Source organism: Nyctereutes procyonoides, unplaced genomic scaffold, assembly GCF_905146905.1.
Source record: "Nyctereutes procyonoides isolate TBG_1078 unplaced genomic scaffold, NYPRO_anot_genome, whole genome shotgun sequence".
Classification (NCBI taxonomy): Eukaryota; Metazoa; Chordata; class Mammalia; order Carnivora; family Canidae; genus Nyctereutes; species Nyctereutes procyonoides.
In genome coordinates, this window is record NW_026575151.1 from 2,065,664 (window position 1) to 2,086,898 (window position 21,235).

A 21,235-nucleotide genomic window follows, 5' to 3' on the forward strand; every position below is an offset into this window, starting at 1 on the left:
ATAGAGAAAGGGAGAGAGAGGGGGAGAAATATATCTATATATAATGTATATAGTATATTATATATATAGTATATCATATATATAGTAATTCTTTTTTTTTCTAATTTACATACACGACAAATGTACATTTCTCCTCCAGAATCGTGGGGAGTTATTACAGTGTTGGGATTAGATAGACCCTTAAAGATTTGTTAAGGCTTTAGGCTTTTCATAGAAATATTTATTTGCCCTTGATCTTCAGAACAGAGTCCAGAATGGGTGTGCTGGGTCTTACCCTGTGTTTAGCAGAAGAAAATGTTTCTGTTATGTTCATTCATGTGTATATCAATATTCATCTTGAATTTAAAAAAAGGTCCCTTTTTCTAAAACATCACTTGCAACCAACTTTCTCATCTACCCTAAAATTATTTTTATTTTTAGTTTTTATTTTTTTCTCTCAGTATTTGAGAATTTCAACAGAAGTACATAAAAATTTCAGCCAGATATGGAACCACGGCGGGTCACAGAACAGCATGAAGCTAGCTGTGTTCATTTCTCTAGGCTATTTGTTTACTCATTCAGCTATTACTAGCAAAGAGAAGACATGTCAATATAATTTACTTTTATTTTTATATTAGAAAGATGTCTTATTACACCTTAAAATGTAACTCAGAGGATGTAGTTAAAATATAATTATAATGATACCAGCCTTTCCTTCAGGACATGGTGACATCGCTGGAAGTGGCTGTAAAACTTTGTTGTGTTACCTCAAGGGGGAAATATCTCTCATTCTCAAAATAGTGTTTTTCAGAGGTTGCCGTTTTGTTTTTCAGGACTAAGAATCTTCTCCTTAGGAGAAAGAACATGACAACTTTTACCAGCTAGTTATTCATTGCATTGGGCACAACTAATATTTTCTTACCAAACTGGAGCATATCTAGTCCTCTCAGTTTTTAGTTTTTAACATCAAGTTTATCTGCATTGTGATAGTATTTTATTTTAGCTTTTCTCTGATGACTTTCTTAATTCCTATGAACCCAGATTTTCTCTTTGTCATTTCCTGTTCCACTTACTTATTGCTATGAAACAAACCACCTTAAAACTTAGTTTAAAACACCAATATAGGGATCCCTGGGTGGTGCAGCGGTTTAGCGCCTGCCTTTGGCCCAGGGCGCGATCCTGGAGACCCGGGATCGAATCCCACGTTGGGCTCCCGGTGCATGGAGCCTGCTTCTCCCTCTGCCTGTGTCTCTGCCTCTCTCTTTCTCTCTCTCTCTCTGTGACTATCATAAATAAATAAAAATTTAAAAAAATATATTAAAAAAAACACCAATATATTACTTTCTCTCAGTATTCTGTAGTGTGATTTGGGTTAGCAATGAGGTCCTCACTTGGGATCTCTCATTTGGAACATTCAGAGTGGGGAAAGTACAAAATTTTATCCAAAGTTATCCAAAGACGTGACTGAGCTGTCTATCTAAGATGGTGCCTTGGTGCTTCTCCATATTCCAGACCTTTCTCTCTGGTAGAATAGGCTCAGCACTTTAAAATACTTTATTTTAAAATAATTTACAGTGGCTCAGCATTTTAAAATACTTGGTGGGCTAAAATCTCATTAACTGGATTTGTTGGCTTAAGAATAAAAATTCCCATGCAAATTACATTCTATTATATTCTATTCTTTCTTAGGGGGTCTCTTCTGTCTTATATTTCATGAGTTCCAGGCCTTGAGTAGACAGCAGAAGTTGTTAGGCCAGTTTTGTGACCTAAGCTTGGAATTGTTATGGAGACATTGTAATTATATTGGTCAAAGCCATCAGATCCAAAGAAGAGCAGAAGTAGTTTCCATGCCTTGATGTAGAGAAGTGACAAGATGCAGCTGCCTTGTGGCCACACTAATAACCACAGACCATCCACTTCCACAGCATGGCCTGGGATGAGAAGACTCTTAGTGTACCATTGCCTGGTGAGGGCCTGCATGTCTGCAGGATCATCTTGCAGAAGTAATCTTCCTCATGACCTAAGACCTTTCTTAGTTTATCTAAACTACCCTCTGTGGCCAGCTTTCTTTAAATGATCCAAGAAACTCATAAGCCTCCCAAACTTTGGAATCTGGAAGAAGTATGTAGGGGAAGAGCTCTGCTGCCACTTCCTGACAACCTGGCATGTCTCCATATGGACCACATGGGCAAAGGTTGACTTCATTCTGACCTGAGTCTTGGCCAAGTGCCCTGTGATTCCTCTTGGAGCAAGGAGTGATAAGCTGCCTGGTACAGGAATTCCAGAGGCAGTTCCTTTCCCACTTCTCCATCTTCTCGGAGTTGGTCACAAGGCTATTTCTCATCCATCTTCCTGATTTCAGTTGAGCATAGGACTTTCAGCCTCTCCTGTTTAGGGCTCAACTGCAGATCTCTTTGTAAGTCTCTCTACTTAGCCATAGGTGAGAGCTGGCTTCTCAACAACAGAATGACCTACTACCTCTGCTGTCATTTGGCCCCTTCGGCTCAGTGTCATCCTGTGGGGCCAGCAATACAGAGAGCTGACATCATGCTGATACTGCTTTTGCTCTCTGTGAAAGTTATAAACTGTTTGACTCCACTTGAGCTCATTGTCTCCCTACTGGCTGAATCAGTCGAATTGTGACATGCAAACCTAGCAGATGCAGTTGAGATTCTCATGGCCCTGTTACCAATTACATTGCTTTTTGAGGAATGCTTTACTGCTTGACAAGGGACAAAGTTTTGTCCTATTTTGACAACAGCATGAAAGTATATTTTCCTTGTTTACTAATAGTCTCTGTTCTTAAAGAGAACCTTCTTTGATCACCTGAGTATGATGTGAAACCAATAAAATTATATCTTCTTATTAATACCAAAGGGCAAAGTAGTGAAAACATAGGGTTGTTATATGTACTCTTATGCAAAATTTCCTCTTCTGATTCCCAGTTAAATTAACTTATCTTAACAGGGTGATTTTTCTCCATAAAGAATGAAGCTGTGAGAGATATATGGGGTGTGGACTTTGGAGCAGATTCCTTTCTTCCACTTAGCAAGTGCATCATCTCAGGCAAGTTACTAAATGTCTTTGTAACTCAGTTTTCTTACCTACAAAATGTAGTAGACTTTTAGTAATTGTTGAGAATGAGGTAATACATGTAAAAATGAGGTAAAATATGTAAAATGCTTAGACTAAAACTGACACACGGTAAGTGTATAATAAGCATTAGCTACTACATTAATGAAAATAGTGGTTCTCAAACTTTAAAGTACACAGGAATCACCTGTCCACTCCCAGTCTCTCATTGAGTGAGTCTTGGGTGGTGCTCTAGAATCTGCATTTCTGATGTTGCTGCTACTGATCTGTTGACTATGCTTTGAGAACTACTGAGTTAGGATAATTTGCATGTAAATAACAGAGATCCTCTATCACCATGACTAAACGAGAACAGAAGTTTATTTGCAGAGGTAGGTGTCCAAGGCTGGTCTGATACAGACTTTTTCTGTCTTGGCACCTTGCCATCCACAGATTATTGCTTCATGCACACTGTCATAGATGGCTTACCATCATTGTTGAATTCCAGCCAGTAGGAGAGAGAAATTGGAGAAAGGGGAAGAGAATAATACTTCTCTTTAGGAAGACAACCAAGAAATGGTACACATCCAAGGTACTCATGGCCAGAACTTAAATTGAATGACCACATCTAGCTCCAATGAAAGTGAAAGAAATTAGAATTTGCTCTGTAGCCACAGGCCCAGCTTAAAAACCAGGGTTCTGTACTCAGAGAAAGAAAGGAGAACAGGTATTATGGGCATCTGTAATCTTTACCACAGCAACAGAGTGGTTTCTACAAGTTAACAATAGCAAAAGAATTTTCTGTGGATAGGAGGATATAAAGATAAACTTGATTTCCCCCACCCCCAAATGCAAACATAACTTCTTTGATTTTTTATCTTTTCTCTATTCAGAGGAGTCGTTTGATTGATTCTCAGGAGAAGGATTATCTTTCCCTGGGAGGAATAAAAATACTCCCCCTTTTTTCCAAATAATTTGAATTCTCATCATCTGCCAGATGGACCATCAGTGGGTACTATCAAGGAATATAGAAAATAAAACTTTTGTTGGAAAGGAGAAGGGAATTTGAAGCAAGAGACCAGAGAGGCTAGCTAGCTAGAATGGCAGAAGGAGTCTGGAACTCTAACATGATCCTAAGTAGGAAACATTTTTTGACGAGGAGGCCTTCCATGAAGAAAATTTTGCATGATATAACTGACAGAATTACTGTAAGGGTCATTGTTGGGGTGCCCAAGAGCTGGGTTAAGTCACAGCCTTTACCAATCTACTCCCTAGTCTTTACCCAAGAACATCATGTTGCCTTCATCTAGGCCCTGGGTAGTTAACCAACTATAGTTCTCATCATAAGACTACCCATTCATTTGGTGTCTTGGCTAGGCTGTGAATCTTTCCTCTGCAGCCATGACCTACTCTGAGTGAACCTCTTGCCATAGTTCTCCAAAAAATTCCCCACTAGTCTAAAGGAAACTCCTGGATGCTTGGAGCAATGGTGGAATTAAAGTGAGCTAGCTCAAATCCTTGAGGGTGGAAGACTACAGAGCAGACACCCCCATTACATAAGCCCAAAGCAAAGGAAGAAGAAACCATAACAGAAAAGATTAACTAATTTTGCTAAAAGAGGTAATAATATTGGAATATTAGTAAATAAACTTCACAGATTTTGAAGATATTTTTCAAATCTAAGATTTGATGATTCTATGATAATGTTGAGATAGTTTGTGACAGTAAGTCACAAATAAATAAGATTACCTATATTGTCAAATAAAAAGTATTGATTACACTGTTCCCAAGGCCTCAATCTCATCAAACACTTTTGTTTACAAAGATATGTTAGGGCAAGAAAAAAAATGTTTTATGGATTATAAAGGACCAGGTAATTCTATAACAATTGGATGTACCTAAGTGCTAAGATGGAGAAAGGGAGGGGAGTGGAGAGGAGAGAGATGATGATTTTGAGCACCTCATTAACATGTGAGGCTCTGAACAGTAACTACTGAGTACACTCCACGTGCAGGAGATGAGGTGATGAGGACTAAAGAAGGATATTTATTTACTCTCAATAACATCTAACTCCAGAGTTCATGAACTTTGCACAATATATATGCCAAAATATGAGAAGACCATTGCTTTGAAAAGATTCTTTAGGGCTCAAGTCATAAAACCTGGCTGGTTCTAAGAAAATTGTAATATAGGACAAATCTCATTTTTCAGCAGTATTATCATTAGAGATTTCCTGCTCACTTATGGCTCCAACATCCATTACTGATAAATATACACTAATAAATATAGCATAATGGCAAAGAGCACAGATTCTAAAACCGGTCTGCCTTTACCCTCAGCTTTGCCACTTGTGACCTTGTGCAAGCTGTATGTCTCTTTGTGCCTGACTCAGTTCCTTTATCAATAAAATAGGGGATGACAAAGACACCTACCTGATAGAGTTTTGTGAGGATTAAATGAGTTAGTAATCCATGATATTATTAGAATTGGGAAAATGTGAATATGATCTGTATATTATAAAATACTATCATAGCAGTGTTTAATTTCTTTAGAATGAGAATGAGAATGGTATTGTGGCTATGTAGAAGAATTTTTTATATTTATAAGTACTGAAGAATTTAGGTATAAAGCATCATGATGTCATGATACCTGCAACCCCTTTTTAATGGTGTGCATGTGTGTATGTGTAAGAATTTTCTACTCCATCCCACTTCCCACCCCACCTAAAACCAAATCAAGTAGGAGTAGGGTTGCCAGATACAAAATAGAGTATTCTATTAAATTTGAATTTAAAAAAAAATTGAATTTTAGATAGATAATGAGTGATTTGTTTAGTATAAGTATATCCCAAATAATTCATAGAGGCCAAATAGTGCACGGAGCATACTTATATTAAGAAGTTTTTCATTGTTTATCTGAAATTCATATTTAACTAGGCATCCTAAATTTTTGTTAAATCTAGCAACTCTAACAAAAGCCATTTATTCTCCTGATATGTATGGTTGACTGTGCCCACAAGCAGGTCAAAATCTTAGTTATGTTGATTTATCCATGACAAAATACTTATAGTTATTCTGAGTCTTAAACCATAGTGGAAATAAGCTGGATAAATAAGTGGATAAATCCATTATATTGTTCCCTCCTGGACTCATCTTTTTCAATTCCGAATCTTTTTTTTTCTTTATTATAACATTTTTGAAGGTTTGCATTTTATTTGTGATAAAATCCATAGATAGAATATACATAAAGATCACATAAAAATAGATGATGATGGTAATTAAACATAATATACAGTGTTAGGTAGTATGATTAAAGAACTACACATATTTTGTATATAGTGTCATTAATGTTAATTCCTAGAAGCACTTGCATGAAGAGTAGTTTTAGCAGATAATAATAGTACAAACATATTAAAAATACTATTAATAGAACTACAAACTCAAAACACTTAATTGAACTCAATCTTAGATTAGTTTAAATGGCCCTGATTTACAATAAGCTTTCAATAACATGCCAGGGAAAAGCAACAGAAGCAAAATTACAGAAAATTACTTTGGAATAGTAGCACCATTCCACATTATAATATGCACATTTGTTATATTGCACCTTCCTGAGTTGAACTTTGAAAATGGTAGCCACATGAAATGCCAGAATGGATGAATTCATCCCAGGCTGAGCCTTCACTGGTGGTGGTAGTAGTAATCTTGACCATCATAGCTGTCATAGCTGTGCCCTTTATAGTAGCTGTACTCATCTTCATAGGCTCGATAGTTATCCCCACGAGGTTCTCCATTCTCACTTTCATAGACTTCATATCCATTGTCGTATTCATTGGTGCCTGTTTGTTCATACTCTTCCTCATATCCATTGGGAGTGGCTTCCCCAGATGGTCGGGTGGTAGTCCCGTAGAGCTCTGGTGGTGGAGTTGTAGGTTCAAACCCACCATCTGGAGAGAGTGTTGTCTTAGAGCCACCATTGTTCTGCTTTCCAGCCTCTGTGGTTCCTTCTGAATGGGCTTCAGTGACACTTTCTTCTTCACCTTCTCCATTGTCTCCATCACTGCTACCATTGCCATTTTCTGCCTCTGTGCTGTTGCTGCTGGTGCTGTTTATACCTTGCCCATTTTCATCCACTTCTGCTTCATTTTCTTCATTTTCTTCATCTTCCTCTTCTTCTTCTTCTTCTTCATCACTTTCCTCCTCTTTTGTAGCCTTGTGTCTTATATCCCCAGCCTGTAAAGAAAAGTTTGAAAGAATTCAGATCTAGGTGTGAAAATGTCAAAACTTAAGATCATTCCTTCAACAAAGGATATACCTATGGTCTTGTTCGAGATGTATTTTTGAATTGAAGCCAGTTTAACTTACAAAAAATTTGATGAGTATTTTAAAAATTCAGAATTAGTACCTTTGTCATTGAGTTTTGATGAAGAAAAATGTACTAGATAAGTATGCTTTCTGAGTGGGAGATGGTTTCCTGCAGCTTTGCTATTCATTTTGTCTTGGGATCCTCTTCCCTGAAATGCAGTGGCATCTTTCAGGACCTTTTATTCATTGCTAAGATGCTTTCCCTTAGTCTTCTGTTATAATGTAGGAAGTCAGTGTAACAACATGGGAAGAGAACTTGCCTGGGAAAATATCTTTCCTTATTTGTATATGGGGAAATTGAACCTGCTCTTGCTTTTTCAACAAGTTGATATGAAATACTCCGTGTTTAGTGTCAGGATGATTGTAGATTTCAGTAAAGAAATGAAATCAGATTTAACATTTTTGAGGAATTATTACCTTCTTGGGAAGTTGGATTGCAGCTAGACCTATGTACCCTGTTCCAGGTGTGGTCTCCTCTCCATAGCCAGGTGTAGCAGAGAGGGTAGAGTTCTCAGCGTCGGATTCATCTTCATTTTCATCAGAATTTGTATTCTCTTCATTATTTTCTTCCTCATTTGAAGTCTCCTGGTGAAAATATCCAGAAAAGTTATTTTAGCTAGAAGAGAACTCAAAATTTGTTGGAGTCATGAGTCATTATTGAGATAAACATTATATTCCTCAGCCAGTTCATCACCTAATGCTAATAGTTTTAATTCCTCTTACGCCATTTGCACTTTTCACTGCTTAGAACTCAACTCAAAGTTATTCTATTTACCTCACCATAGTCTGTTTTAGACATTTCTGTATTCTATTTAATCAATAAAAATATTTATGTAATAATTTCAGCATATCTGAGTATGTGGTATTCTACATGCCTTGGGCTCTTAAAGTCTTATCAATACTATTACAACATGGTAGTAAATGGATTCTTACATATGCTGACAAATCAGCTGAGAACTTATACCTATTTTTCTTATTTTTTATAGTAGACTTGTAAGAAGGATTATTGTTCTCTTTAGAAAGGAAAGTGAGCTCAGAAAATCTAAAATACTTGTTAAAGGTCTTATCATATGTAATGAAGCTGTATCTTTCTAATTTAAAAAGCTGAGCCCTTTATAATGCGCTATGATGTTTTTGATGATGAGGATGATTTATATGAATGTTCACACTATGCCTAGGATATTTTTTTCAGAATGAATTTTTATGGAAATCCCTCTCTTCAAACAAATTGATTGAATGTCTTATTTACTGAAGTGAATATATTTCATTGAATTTCAAGTATGTAGACAAGAAAACACATTTAATTCAAAGTTCATCTGCCAGTATATAAGCCAGTTCTGTATTGTATGGAGTATTCAGAAGATTTTAGGCATTTGACACACAATCAATTTTATCATGAATTGAAGAAACTAAACACTCCAAAAGATCTTTAGTAGTATCTGATTACATGAAGATGTTTTAAAAAAATTAATACTCCTCAAATGAATGCTTATTATAATCCTACTAATATTACTATAATTTTATTTAACATTTTATTCTTGGCCTTTATGTTGTTAGACAGTTGTTTGTCAATAGAGTTAATCTGATGTGAATCATAGCTAATATTAAAAATCAGAAATTCATACACAGAGTTTACTTTGAATGAGTACTGGAAAATTGAATTCATTTCGATGTATTTTTAAAGAGATTATGATGCTAAGATCACTTTAGTAGGCATCCTATGTTTTAAGACTTTAAAACATGGACATTTTCACAATATTAATTCTGCCAATCCATGAGCATGGAATATTTTTCCATCTCTTTGTGTCTTCCTCAATTTCTTTCAGAAGTGTTCTGTAGTTTTTAGGGTATATTTTGAGAACCATTTGAAAATGTCAATGTTACCCAGGGCAATTTACACGTATAATGCAATCCCTATCAAAATACCATGGACTTTCTTCAGAGACTTAGAACAAATTATTTTAAGATTTGTGTGGAATCAGAAAAGACCCCAAGCAGCCAGGGGAATTTTAAAAAAAGAAAACCATATCTGGGGGCATCACAATGCCAGATTTCAGGTTGTACTACAAAGCTGTGTTCATCAAGACAGTGTGGTACTGGCACAAAAACAGACATATAGATCAATGGAACAGAACAGAGAACCCAGAAGTGGACCCTGAACTTTATGCTCAACTAATATACGATAAAGGAGGAAAGACGATCCACTGGAAGAAAGACAGTCTCTTCAATAAATGGTGCTGGGAAAATTGGACATCCACATGCAGAAGAATGAAACTGGACCACTCTCTTGCACCATACACAAAGATAAACTCAAAATAGATGAAAGATCTAAATGTGAGACAAGATTCCATCAAAATCCCAGAGAAGAACTCAGGCAACACCCTTTTTGAACTTGGCCACAGTAACCGGAGAAGGACAAACAGTGTATGTTCTCATTCATTTGGGGAATATGAATAATAGCGAAAGGGAATATAAGGGAAGGGAGAAGAAATGTGTGAGAAATATCAGAAAGGGAGACAGAACATAAAGACTTCTAACTCTGGGAAATGAACTAGGGGTGGTGGAGGGGGAGGAGGGTGGGGGGTGGGGGTGAATGGGTGACGGGCACTGAGGGGTACACTTGACGGGATGAGCACTGGGTGTTATTCTGTATGTTGGTAAATTGAACACCAATAAAAATTAATTTATTAAAAAAAATAAAAAAAAGACTTTAAAACATGAATAAAGAAAATGTGGTATGTATATGTATGTGTATATATACACATACATATATATATATATGAAAAGGAATGAAATCTTGCCATTTACAATGGTGTGGAGGAAGCTAAAGAATATTATGCTAAGTGAAATAAGCCAGAGAAAGACAAATACCATATGGTTTCACTCATATGTGGAATTTAAGAAATAAAACAGATGAACATAGGAGAAAAGAAAAAGGAAAACCAAGAAACAGACTTAACTATAGGGAACAAATTTGATGGTTGCAAGAGGGGAGGTAAGTGGGATGGGTTTAAATAGGTGATGGGGATTAAGGAGGGCAATTGTGATGAACACTGGGTGTTGTATGGAAGTGCTGAACCACTCACTATATTGTACACTTGGAACTAATATTACCTTGTATATTAACTAATTGGAATTTAAATAAAAACTTAAAAAAAGATAACCCACAAATTCTAAACCAAAATGTTAGATGAAAAAATAAAAATTTATATGAAGAATAAAAATCTAAAAAATAAAACAAACCCAACCCAGATTTAGCCTGCCTTATTACGAAAACAAAGTGACTAAAGAAGAATATGTTTATTTCATCAAATTTGTAAATTCCGCTATTTCAGTAAACTCTTGGGACTACTAGAATCTACCCCCAAACAGTCTCTAAGCTAATTGTGTCAAATATCCCACAAACACCATACTATTTATTTTTTCATGTTTATGCTTTATTCCAACAGACTAAATCTTTCAGAGGAGAAGGAGGAAAGATTCTTAGAATAGAACATACAATTTAGGTCTTGTACTGTCATATTACACATGAAAAGCCTGACATCCAGTAAGATGAATAACTTGCATGAGGTCAAATAGATGGTAGTTCATTAGTGGCAAGGTCATGATTAAAGATCCAAACTCTTAACTCATGAACTTCTGTATTTTCTCCTACAATGCCCTTTCTTTTTTAGATACTTTATTTAAGGATATTGTGTTGCAGTGAATTAAAAAAGAAAACAGGTCAGTCTGTTGATGGGTATTAAGTCTCAAATATCTTTTTGAATAGGAAAATTAGCAATGCTTTTTAAAAAAGTATTATTAACCCCCTAGAATGACTAAAATGACTGAAAGAAACAAGTGTTGGTTGGAATATGGAGCAACTGATGTACTGATAGAAGGAGAGCATAATACATCTGCTTTGGTTGACTCTATTCAGATTGAACATATGCAGACCTTTTGACTTAGAAGTTTTATTTTGAAGTAAAATGGTCTCCAGAAATAAATGCATATGTCCACAAGAAGGGATACTAGAATGTTTACAACAGCACTCTTTGTTATAGCTCAAACTTGGAAACTATCTAAATGCCCATCAACAGAAGAATAATATATTATGGTAGTAATGAGATACTGACAATGGGAATGAATGATGTACAGTTGTATGGGACGCCTGTGTGGCTCAGCGGTTGAGAGTCTGCCTTTGGCGCAGGGCGTGATCCCAGAGTTCAGGGATCGAGTCCCACATTGGGCTACCTGCATGGAGCCTGTTTCTCTCTCTGCCTATGTCTCTGCCTCTCTCTGTGTGTCTCGCATGAATAAATAAAATCTTAAAAAAAAAAGATGTACAGTTGTAGAATGATACAGATCAATCTTTGAAGTTGAGAGTGGAGGGGCCACACACAAAAGAATATATGAAGTGTGATTCCATTTATATAGTACAAAAAAAATAGGTGAAACCATATCTGTTAGGCCTTAAAATAGCAATTGCTCTTTGTGGGTTTGGTTAATAAAATGAAATGGATGCAAGTGCTGCTTTTTGATATGGGTGTTGGTTACACTTGTGTTCAATTTCTGAAATTTCAATGACCTATATACATATGACAATTGTGTTGTATATATTATATTAAAATAAAAGGGTTTTTTTTAAGTGAGGCTGAATAGTTTAGGAATGGAAAAAAATATTTGACCACCAAATCGAAAATATGTCTAAGCACCCTCTCATATGAATACAATTACTGGGGACTCTGTGTATTTAACCTGAATTGTCAATGACATTTTAGGGAAGAAATGGGGAAAAGGAAGTTGTAGAATCTCTTTAAGATAGAAGCCTCCAGGTTTATTCATCCACTTTGCTGTAATCACTTTTAATGAATGATGTTTGGAGTATTTATTCTCTGAAGTTTTTGAAACCAAACCACCAGATGTTTGTTGGGCACCATATATTGTATAAGAAACTGAGCTAGGCAATATGAGGAGATACAAGAAGGGTACAGCACTGTTTCTCCCCAAACCAGAGATGAAACCCATGATCTCCAGTCCTCTGGGTCATAAGGAATTTGCAGATAAGTTTTGGGAGGAAGATAAATGTTCAAAGATTATTGGCAAGATTCTGAGTGTGTGTGATTTCATCAGAGTTTTAAAGGTGTCCTTATCATTCTCCATTCTCAACTACCATCATAACAAATGAAGAACCATTGCCAAAAGGTGTGTAGTCTAATTGGGAAATCTAGTTTGCAAGGCAATTTTGTGATCACTGTACAGCAAATAGTTGTAGTTAAATGGATTACCCCAGCTTAGTTCTTATGTAAGATTACTAAGTGGAACTCTGAGCAAAATGTTGTGGGATTTAGTGGGTGGCATTTTTCCTGGTACTGGGTTGATATTCTTGTAAGGTCTTCCTTAAGCTATTGGAGTAAATTATAGTACGGGAAATGATACTTTTATGGTTAAAAAATCAAACTAATTATTTGTCACTTTTAAAGTTCCCATACCATTTTGTTTTCAAGATAGCAGATGTTTATACATGATCCATTTTTGACTGTTACTGCCCATTCATAAATAGCACTTAAGAATACCTGAATTTAGAAGGTCCCCAAAACAGTGGATAGCTATAATTGACTATCCAGGAAAATGTACCTAATTAGTATATTGAGCAAGAGTGTCAGTTATAAACATGTTAGCACAGTTTCCAAGATATACAGATGAGTTTTAGCCATGAACTACACTAATTTTAGCCAGGAACTACATTAATTTGTAGTATTATAGAGGACTATGTAGTATTATGTATAAAATATGTAGTACTATATAGTGCTATATATATTTATACATCTTGAGTATTTCTATTTCTGTAAGAACATAAATTGTATTATTAGATAAAAGGACATGAAATTCCCATTTAAAAGAACAACCCTACTTTGTGGGTCAGGGAAGACAGATAAATCACAATAATGTTATAGAGGATATAAGATTAGCTTTTCATATACTACCCACTTTGTAAATTGAGTTTAAATTCACTCCTTAAAACAAGTATTGTACTGAATTTAGGTACTTGTCTTTTACCATGGTCTTCTGTCCACATAAGTATAAATAATATTTTTTTTCTTTTTATCAGAATTTATACTTCTTCCACTTATAATGGAGACATTTTGTTTTTGTATACCTCTTATAGGTAACTTTAAGTACCTGCAGTAGTATTTTAAACAGGTAATTTTAGTTGATTCTAATTTCAGTAACATTCCCCTTGTCCAAAATAGAAGACTGTGGGTAGTTGGTAAACTGGCAGTGGCTGTTTGCTAAGTCCAGACTACAGTAGACTAGTTTCCTATTTGTTTTATGTTGCCTGGTGTGTTATAAAAAAAAATCCTGCAGAAATTCCTTACCTCTTCCTCCTCCTCTTCTGAGCTGTCACCATCTCCATCTTCTTCAGATGAGTCACTACTGCTCTAAAAAAAATGTATATATATGTGAGTTCATACATATATGAATATTTGTGTACATATATATGTATATATACATTCAGCACCAAAAAAAATTTCCTATTGATTGAATTAGGTAAAATATGCACAATTATTTTCCCTAACTAGTATTAATTAGCATCTTGATTGATTTATTTACTTAGAATAGTTCTCATGAGAATATGAGAAAAAGATATGAGGAGTTGGGAATGTAGAAAATGAGGTTAGAGAGAAAAAGGCATTTTATAGTGATCAAGATATGAAATGAGATACTCCATTTTCAACCCCAAAAGCATAGGAAATATGTTGAAACATTTTATATGTAAAAACTAGCAATGAATCACAAAATTGCCTAACTCTGTAAGAATAAGAGGATTATCTGGTTCAATTTATTTTACAGAAAGGGAATCAAGCCCAGATCAGTTGTGACTTCTCCAACCAGTTCAAGGCAAATGAACTAACACATAATCACATTATTTTATTTTCTTTATAAAATATAAATGAAATGATGATTAGGCTTATTGTGAAATAAAGTTGTTACTGAATGATTCTTTTAAATAATGAGCTCCTGGTGAATTTAAATTAGAATTTGACTTGAAATTAGATTTGCATATAATTTTTAGTATCTTCCAGTTTAATTAAAGCTACTTCATAAAATAAGCCTCTCTCTATATATATAAATGAGATTTTTATATATATGAGGTAACAATTATATAAGAGAAAAATTAGTTCACTTACTCATTTAGGAGACTTATAGAGTATCACCCCTCTAAAGAGTTCAATATTGAATGAGAATATTTTAAACCCAGGAGTCTGTATATAAAAATATAAGTTAACAAGCTTTGCTACTTTTTAAAAGGAAATATATGTCTGAACACCTGTTATCAAGACTTTAAGACAGTAGAGGAGATTTTTTATCTTTTTCTCAATGATAAATTGAATTTTCTTTCTCTTTCTGCAATCGCCCCTAAGCCACCAGGTAGATAAATGGATACCCAATTTAAGATTCTGTCATTTTTAGTCCTACAAATCTTAGCTTTGATTCTGATGACCCAGTTAAGTACTGTGGTCTTAGAAAATATAGCTGCAGAAGAACTTCAGGGTTAAAGATCAGATATGAGGAAGCATTCATGCTTAAGGCTGTCTCTGTAGAGCTCATTCTTCAGTGGCTGTGTCATCCATCCAAGAAAAAGGAATGCTTGTCCCCTTGAGCCAAGAATAACCATGGATGGAAAAGAGAATAATTAGACCTGCTCTTCCACTGCCATGACCTTAATGTTTGGCTTTCCCTAGCCCAGAGGGTGAATAAAGCATAGTGTTACATGTAAAGTATTTCTATTTGTTAGTTAATAGGACAGCATATTTTTGCAATGTATTTTGTCTCAGTGGGCGTGTTTGAATCTCTTTACAAGCTTCCTCACCTCTAGCTTTCTTCCTTTCCCAACCACCTCTCTCTTCAATTGGTGTCTGCAGTGAGAACAATTTTGAAACTTCATGAAATGCCCTGAAGCCTTGACATTTTCTTTTTTCCTTTCTTTCTCTAATGTCTTATTTCCAGTTTGTAACTAAGTCGTATTATTCTTCCAGAAGTCAAATACACACACATTCACACATACACACACACACATATGTATGTATGTGTATTTTGCTATTACTCCTTTCAACTTCTGTCACTCCCATTTATTCAATCCCAAAATATATGCTTCAGGCATTGTTTTGCAAATGAGGGTGGTAGCAAGAGATAGAGCTGGAAACACTGACAGTTTCTATGTGTCAAGCACTGTGATAGCTGAGATCAGCCTAATATAATAAATATAAAGTTTCTTCCCTCAAAGAATTCACGTATAATTCAAATAACATTTGATTCCAAAACGAAGCAATTTCCTCAATTAAAAGTATTTAGGGTGTTAAGGTTATTTAGACTTTCACTTCTATAGCCAAGCAGATAGATAAGCTATAGGTAGACTGTTGATAGCTTTATGATTAGTATGATATTTCATGGAAGTTGGTATTTTAGAAATGATTATGTGTAGGGACGCCTGAGTGGCTCTGTCAGTGAAGCAGACGAATCTTGATTTTTGCTCCGTCATGATCTCAGAGTTGTGGAATTGAGCCCCACATTGGGCTCCATGCTCAGCGGAGAGTCTGCTTGATGATTCTCTTTCTCCCTCTCCCTTTGCCTCTCCGCCCACTTGTGCATGCTCTCTCTAAAATAAATAAATAAATCTTAAAAAAAGAAATTATTATATATGAACACAGATTTGTTTGCATAAAACATAAATTTTAAGGCCAATACAGCTTAATGTATTTTAAGGTAACAATCTGGGTACCAAATACATGATAGACTTAAGAGAATAAATGGTACAGAGCTAAGGGTAATATATAAGTAGACATGTAAGGGGAAAATTCTAGAAATCAAACTCTGTAAAGTAAGAGAATGGATCATCAATCCTAGGTCAGACTGTTGGATTGGGGTGTACATTTTATTGAATATTTTTAAAATACTACTGTCTTACTTACAAATTCTACATTAGTTGAAATGAATTTGCATATAATTTCTCTAAATTTTGTATATTAAAAATCTATGTAAAGATTTTTGAACTTTGAATTTATCAATAATTAAAAATATAACCTCTCCTAATATCTTTTCACTATGGATATTATAATTAGATCACATTTATTATGACTATAAAAATTTATAGAAGGGAATATCTCTAATTAATGTGATATTTTAGGAAAATTGAGGAGCTAGTTAGAAATTTAAATTTATTATTTCCATTTAGTCTAAGAAAGGGAATGAAGCAAACATTCAAAAGAACACTGTTTATTTGTGGGTCTGAGGTGTACCAAAGAATGGAAGACAGTTCTGAAAACCCACAACTCTTGTGTTATCTGTGCTCATATTTCTGTGGCCACATACATTCCCCATAATTATTATGGTGCTATAAATACTTAAAGATTATCATTTCCTATCATTGTATGAGTTAGAAATGGGTTAGCCCAAGATATGGTAGGATGCTCTGCCAAGCCACTGTGCTGAGGCATCGTTTTCAGCGTCTTGACTGCTTTTAGTGTCTTAGGAATCCTGGGTCAAATGGTGCATAATTGGTGCTCTGAACCCAAACTGTATAGTAATAAAAATAGCACAATTCTGGTTTGTTGAATATTGTAAATCAACACCACACTCTCAAATTTTCAAAGGCTTTCTTTACTGATAACCCAGTAAAAACAGAAATTCTTATTTTTGGTGTTTATTATTTTTCTTCTTGTTTACAAATTTTAAGGATGTTTTGTTTCTCTTACAAGCTTTCAGTTTTCTTCGTGAATTTCTCTCTTTCCTCTGCAATTCTTGAGATACACTACTGTTATAGTTATATTCCAATGCATAACATATTGCTCTGCTGACCAACACAGGTCAGAGGTTCAGAAAATCTTTAGCAATCACCACTGATTTTCAGGAGTGTTTTTAATAATGGTCTCTGCTGTTTATGAAGTAAATTTTTTCCTTATCAATTAAAGAACTCTAAATTATTGAATGTTAACAGTGGTATGACAGTATTGACTCATCTATAACATGACAGTGGCCTTATCACTGATTGTCAATAACAGATAAAGTTGTCCATTTTGTCAATGAGTTAGCCAAAATACCTGAATTCTGTACCATGGTATTTGCTTTTATTGTATCATTCTAGACTGGGCCCAAATGCTATTATTTTCTGTGTGTATATCTCTGCTTTAAAAGAGAACTTAGGAATAAATTTTATTGTGTTGTATTAAAAGCAAACTTTTTTTTAGTAAGTAAGTCTTTCTGGCAGACTTTCAGTGAGAATTGAATTTAGATGTCCTGTAGTTAAATAAGATTCCCTTTAAATTATAATGGGTGGGAAAAATTAATTTTTATAATTACCTGAACTGGAAATCGTTTTAGAGGAGGATAAAAGTAGGAATGCTTGTAAAGATAGTAACGTGGCCGATACTTAAAGACCTGCATAAACAAAATAAATGATATAGTCATGTTTAATGCGCAATAAATCTAGGCAAGTAGAGTCAAGCCAAGAAAGTATGATAAACAATTACCCCATTTTCTTCAGAATCCTCTAATTTGGCTCTTCGATGCAAATTTTTCATCTGTTTAAAAGAACATTTAATAATTACATACTATCTCTTTTACATAAAAATACTAAAAGGGTAATAACTATAGGTTTTTAATATAGAACTTACTGAGAAAGCACAGGCCATTCCCAAAATGCTGAGCAAAATTAAAGCGGTCTTCATTTTGGTGATTGCTTCTGGAATTAATGAAGAGGTAAGGTTAATAAATATTAAAACTGGGAGTGTAACTTCTATTCATACTAGAAGATGAACTACTTGTTTTCACTTCTGTACAGGTATAGTTTTGACTAATTAAGACCAAATTTCTGGCTTTTATTTTAAAATTGTTCCTTTTTTTAAGTGGTAGAAAACTGACTTTACCTGTTTGTTCAAGTAATCTTGAATTCCATATTTGGTTTTATCCTATCGGCTGTGATTTGTCATTGGCAGACCATTTCATTACTATAAGAGGCTTGAATGCTTAGTGTACTACTTCACACTGAGACAAGGAGGCTTCCCAATATCATCGGCATAGGAATATCAGCTAAGAAATTGAATTGTTAGTGTAGTAATGTGACTTTTTTTTTTTTAAATAATTAAAAACTAAGCATGGCGCCTGGGTAGGTCACATGGTTGGGCGTCTGCCTTCGGCTCAGGTCATGATCTCCAGGTCCTGTGATTGAGAACCATGTCAGGCTCCTGGCTCAGCGGGCAATCTTATTTCCTCTCTCCTCCCACCCCCCGCTTATACTCTCTCTGTCTTTCTCTTGTGTGCAAATGAATAAAACCTTAAAAAAAAAAAAAAAGCAAACTGAATACATTTAAATGATTGCTTTTACACCAGTGATTCTACATATACATATATATTCCATATTTTATATAAAACTATTTGAACTAAAAGCTTATTTATGAGATGGGAAGTAGAAGCCATCTTCCTATGAATACCTTAGGATAGTTTCTAGTGTGTGTGTGTGTGTGTGTATGAAACGATCCATAATATGTGAAATATACTCTCATAGGATGTAGCACCAAACAACCATGTCTAAGGATGATTCTATGAGAAGAGTTCATCAGAACTTCACCTTGGGATTTCAGGGGCAAATTTTCTCAGAAAATGTTATTCTTCAGCTCCATTTAAGCTTTCCATCACTAGTGTTGGAGACTGTCACAGGATGGATCAAGGGCTTTTCAGGGTCAAGGCAATAGTCATCATGGAGACTGCAGTTCTATGGAGGAATTGAGGATGCAACTCTCAAAATGAGAGTAGTTCCCAAACTCTCCTGGGGTTTGTGGCCATGCAAAGATCTCACCTCCACGTAGATTCCGCATAAATAAAAAGAGAGGGATGGCAAAATTCTGTCCTACTTTAATTTTATTCTATTTGATAAAATCCTATTTTAATATAGGTTGAATAAATTTAGCTAAAAGCCTACTACTAATACCCCCCCATTTGCATTGACGTATACATAAGTTTACCTAAGAGTGTTTAGCTGAGAGTGACAGCTTTGGCAGCATTTTATAAGCAATACGTATTGATGATGGCAATTTCCCCATAAACACGCTTGGAAAAGTAATGTTTAAAAGGTAGTATAAAACCCATGTCATATACTATATTCTGCAGTTTGATTTTGCATTTTGTCATTAGCCACAATTTATTGTATCCTTACTGAGTATCTAACACTAAAACATTATACCGAGTAAGATGTAAAGCCTGAAGAAGGTGTCTTGGGTTATAAGTCACATTCTATTTGTGGCAGTCTAGATCTTTTGATATTGATGCCTACATACTTCCTCATAGTCTGTCTACTTTAGTAAAAGTTCTTAATCACTACACAACAATAAAGAGGCTTTGCCCCTGAAGGGGGCCCATCTGTCTAAGAAGTTTTTTTATTGCTATTGAGTGCTTAAATAATACTTTGAACTTTGTCACCATGGTTAAGCTTGCCAGCAAACAGGGAGATTATTACTGCAGCTTTATGAAAAGAGTTGGTCCCTTAAAGAGCTAAAAACTTAAATACATGGAACTATAGAAAGGGTTTTGATTACATAAATTTCTCATAGCAAACCATAAAAACAACTAGATAAAAACATAGCAGGAATAATATAAAAAGAACCAAGTGGTTCATGTAGGCAGCAATTGGCTGCCTACATAAATCTCATTTTATTTACTTTGTGATTCATAAAAAACAAAGACGTCTATAGTGACCACTACTAACCCAGACAACAATTCAAACATTTTTAAAGGATAGTTTTGGAAATCTAATTACAAGTTTTCATTGGGAAGAGTACGATAAACTACCAACATTATTTATTTCTCTAGTACTATATATTTTTCCACACTGATTTTAGAGATATAGGATGCTAACACTAGGAAACTAAACTTACTGAAAAGACATTGTATATAATTGAAGTATAGATCATGCATAATTTATGGTGAAATCTGCATACATGGAGGCAGATTTACAAGTGAAAAATAGTATTTCAGTCAGGTTATCCTGAATACATCAGAACGAGGAAACAATTATTTGTGAGGTGAAGAGATAGAAAGTAGAATGCAAAATTTTCTAGTTTATGTGCACAATATTAAGAAGTTATTTACTTGCATAGATTAATAAGCTGAACCTTTTGGAAAAAATCTAAAGTCTGAGGTACTAGTTTAATGATAAACAAATGTTAAATTACATAGCCGTTCCATACAATTCAGTAACATCAACATTTAAATAAAAAATTCAAAACCAGATCCAGAGATGTAAAATGTGGAGTGTCCAAATTTAAGAAAATGAAGTTGTCATAGTAAATCTTACCCTTTTGCAGTTCTGGAGTGAGGAAGCAGGCTCACAGGAGTGAGTGACACAGATTGAATATTTCCTCTGCTCTCTCACTCACTCATTTGCTCGCTGTGACTGGCTATAAACTCTTCTTTGCCTTCCAACAGCCAATCACTGGTATGAGCAAGGTGATGTCAGAACGTGGATTCTCACCAGAAAACTCCCAAACTTCAACACTTTTTCAAGACACAGGCTCAGTTGAATAAACATGAAATGTGGTTCTAGTGCCAAGCGGTTTGCATTGTGGAATTTAATTGAAGGTTTAGAAGAAGATGAATAGTTTGAATTCTGAATATATATAATAATATACTGGATTTGAGTTAAAATAAATAGCAAAAGATTTAGCCATTTAAAAATTTTATAATTATACACGTTTTCAATATGTTGAAAGCAAAGGAAGCTTATACTCAGATTCAATTCTACATTACTAATTTAGTAATAAAAGAAATTAAATAAAAAGGAAAGG

General features: G+C 34.8%; 1 protein-coding gene across 1 annotated transcript; it reads right to left on the reverse strand.

Annotated features, from left to right (window-relative positions):
- Positions 1–6,450: 6,450 nt before the first annotated feature.
- IBSP (integrin binding sialoprotein) lies at positions 6,451–20,809 on the reverse strand. The gene is made up of 7 exons (XM_055313158.1): positions 20,746–20,809; positions 18,071–18,138; positions 17,927–17,977; positions 17,757–17,834; positions 13,775–13,837; positions 7,833–8,000; positions 6,451–7,283 (listed from the first exon to the last, which is right to left on the reverse strand). Exons 2-7 carry the CDS (start codon positions 18,122–18,124, stop codon positions 6,732–6,734), a joined length of 966 nt encoding a protein of 321 aa, XP_055169133.1. The 5' UTR covers positions 18,125–18,138; positions 20,746–20,809; the 3' UTR covers positions 6,451–6,731.
- Positions 20,810–21,235: the final 426 nt, after the last annotated feature.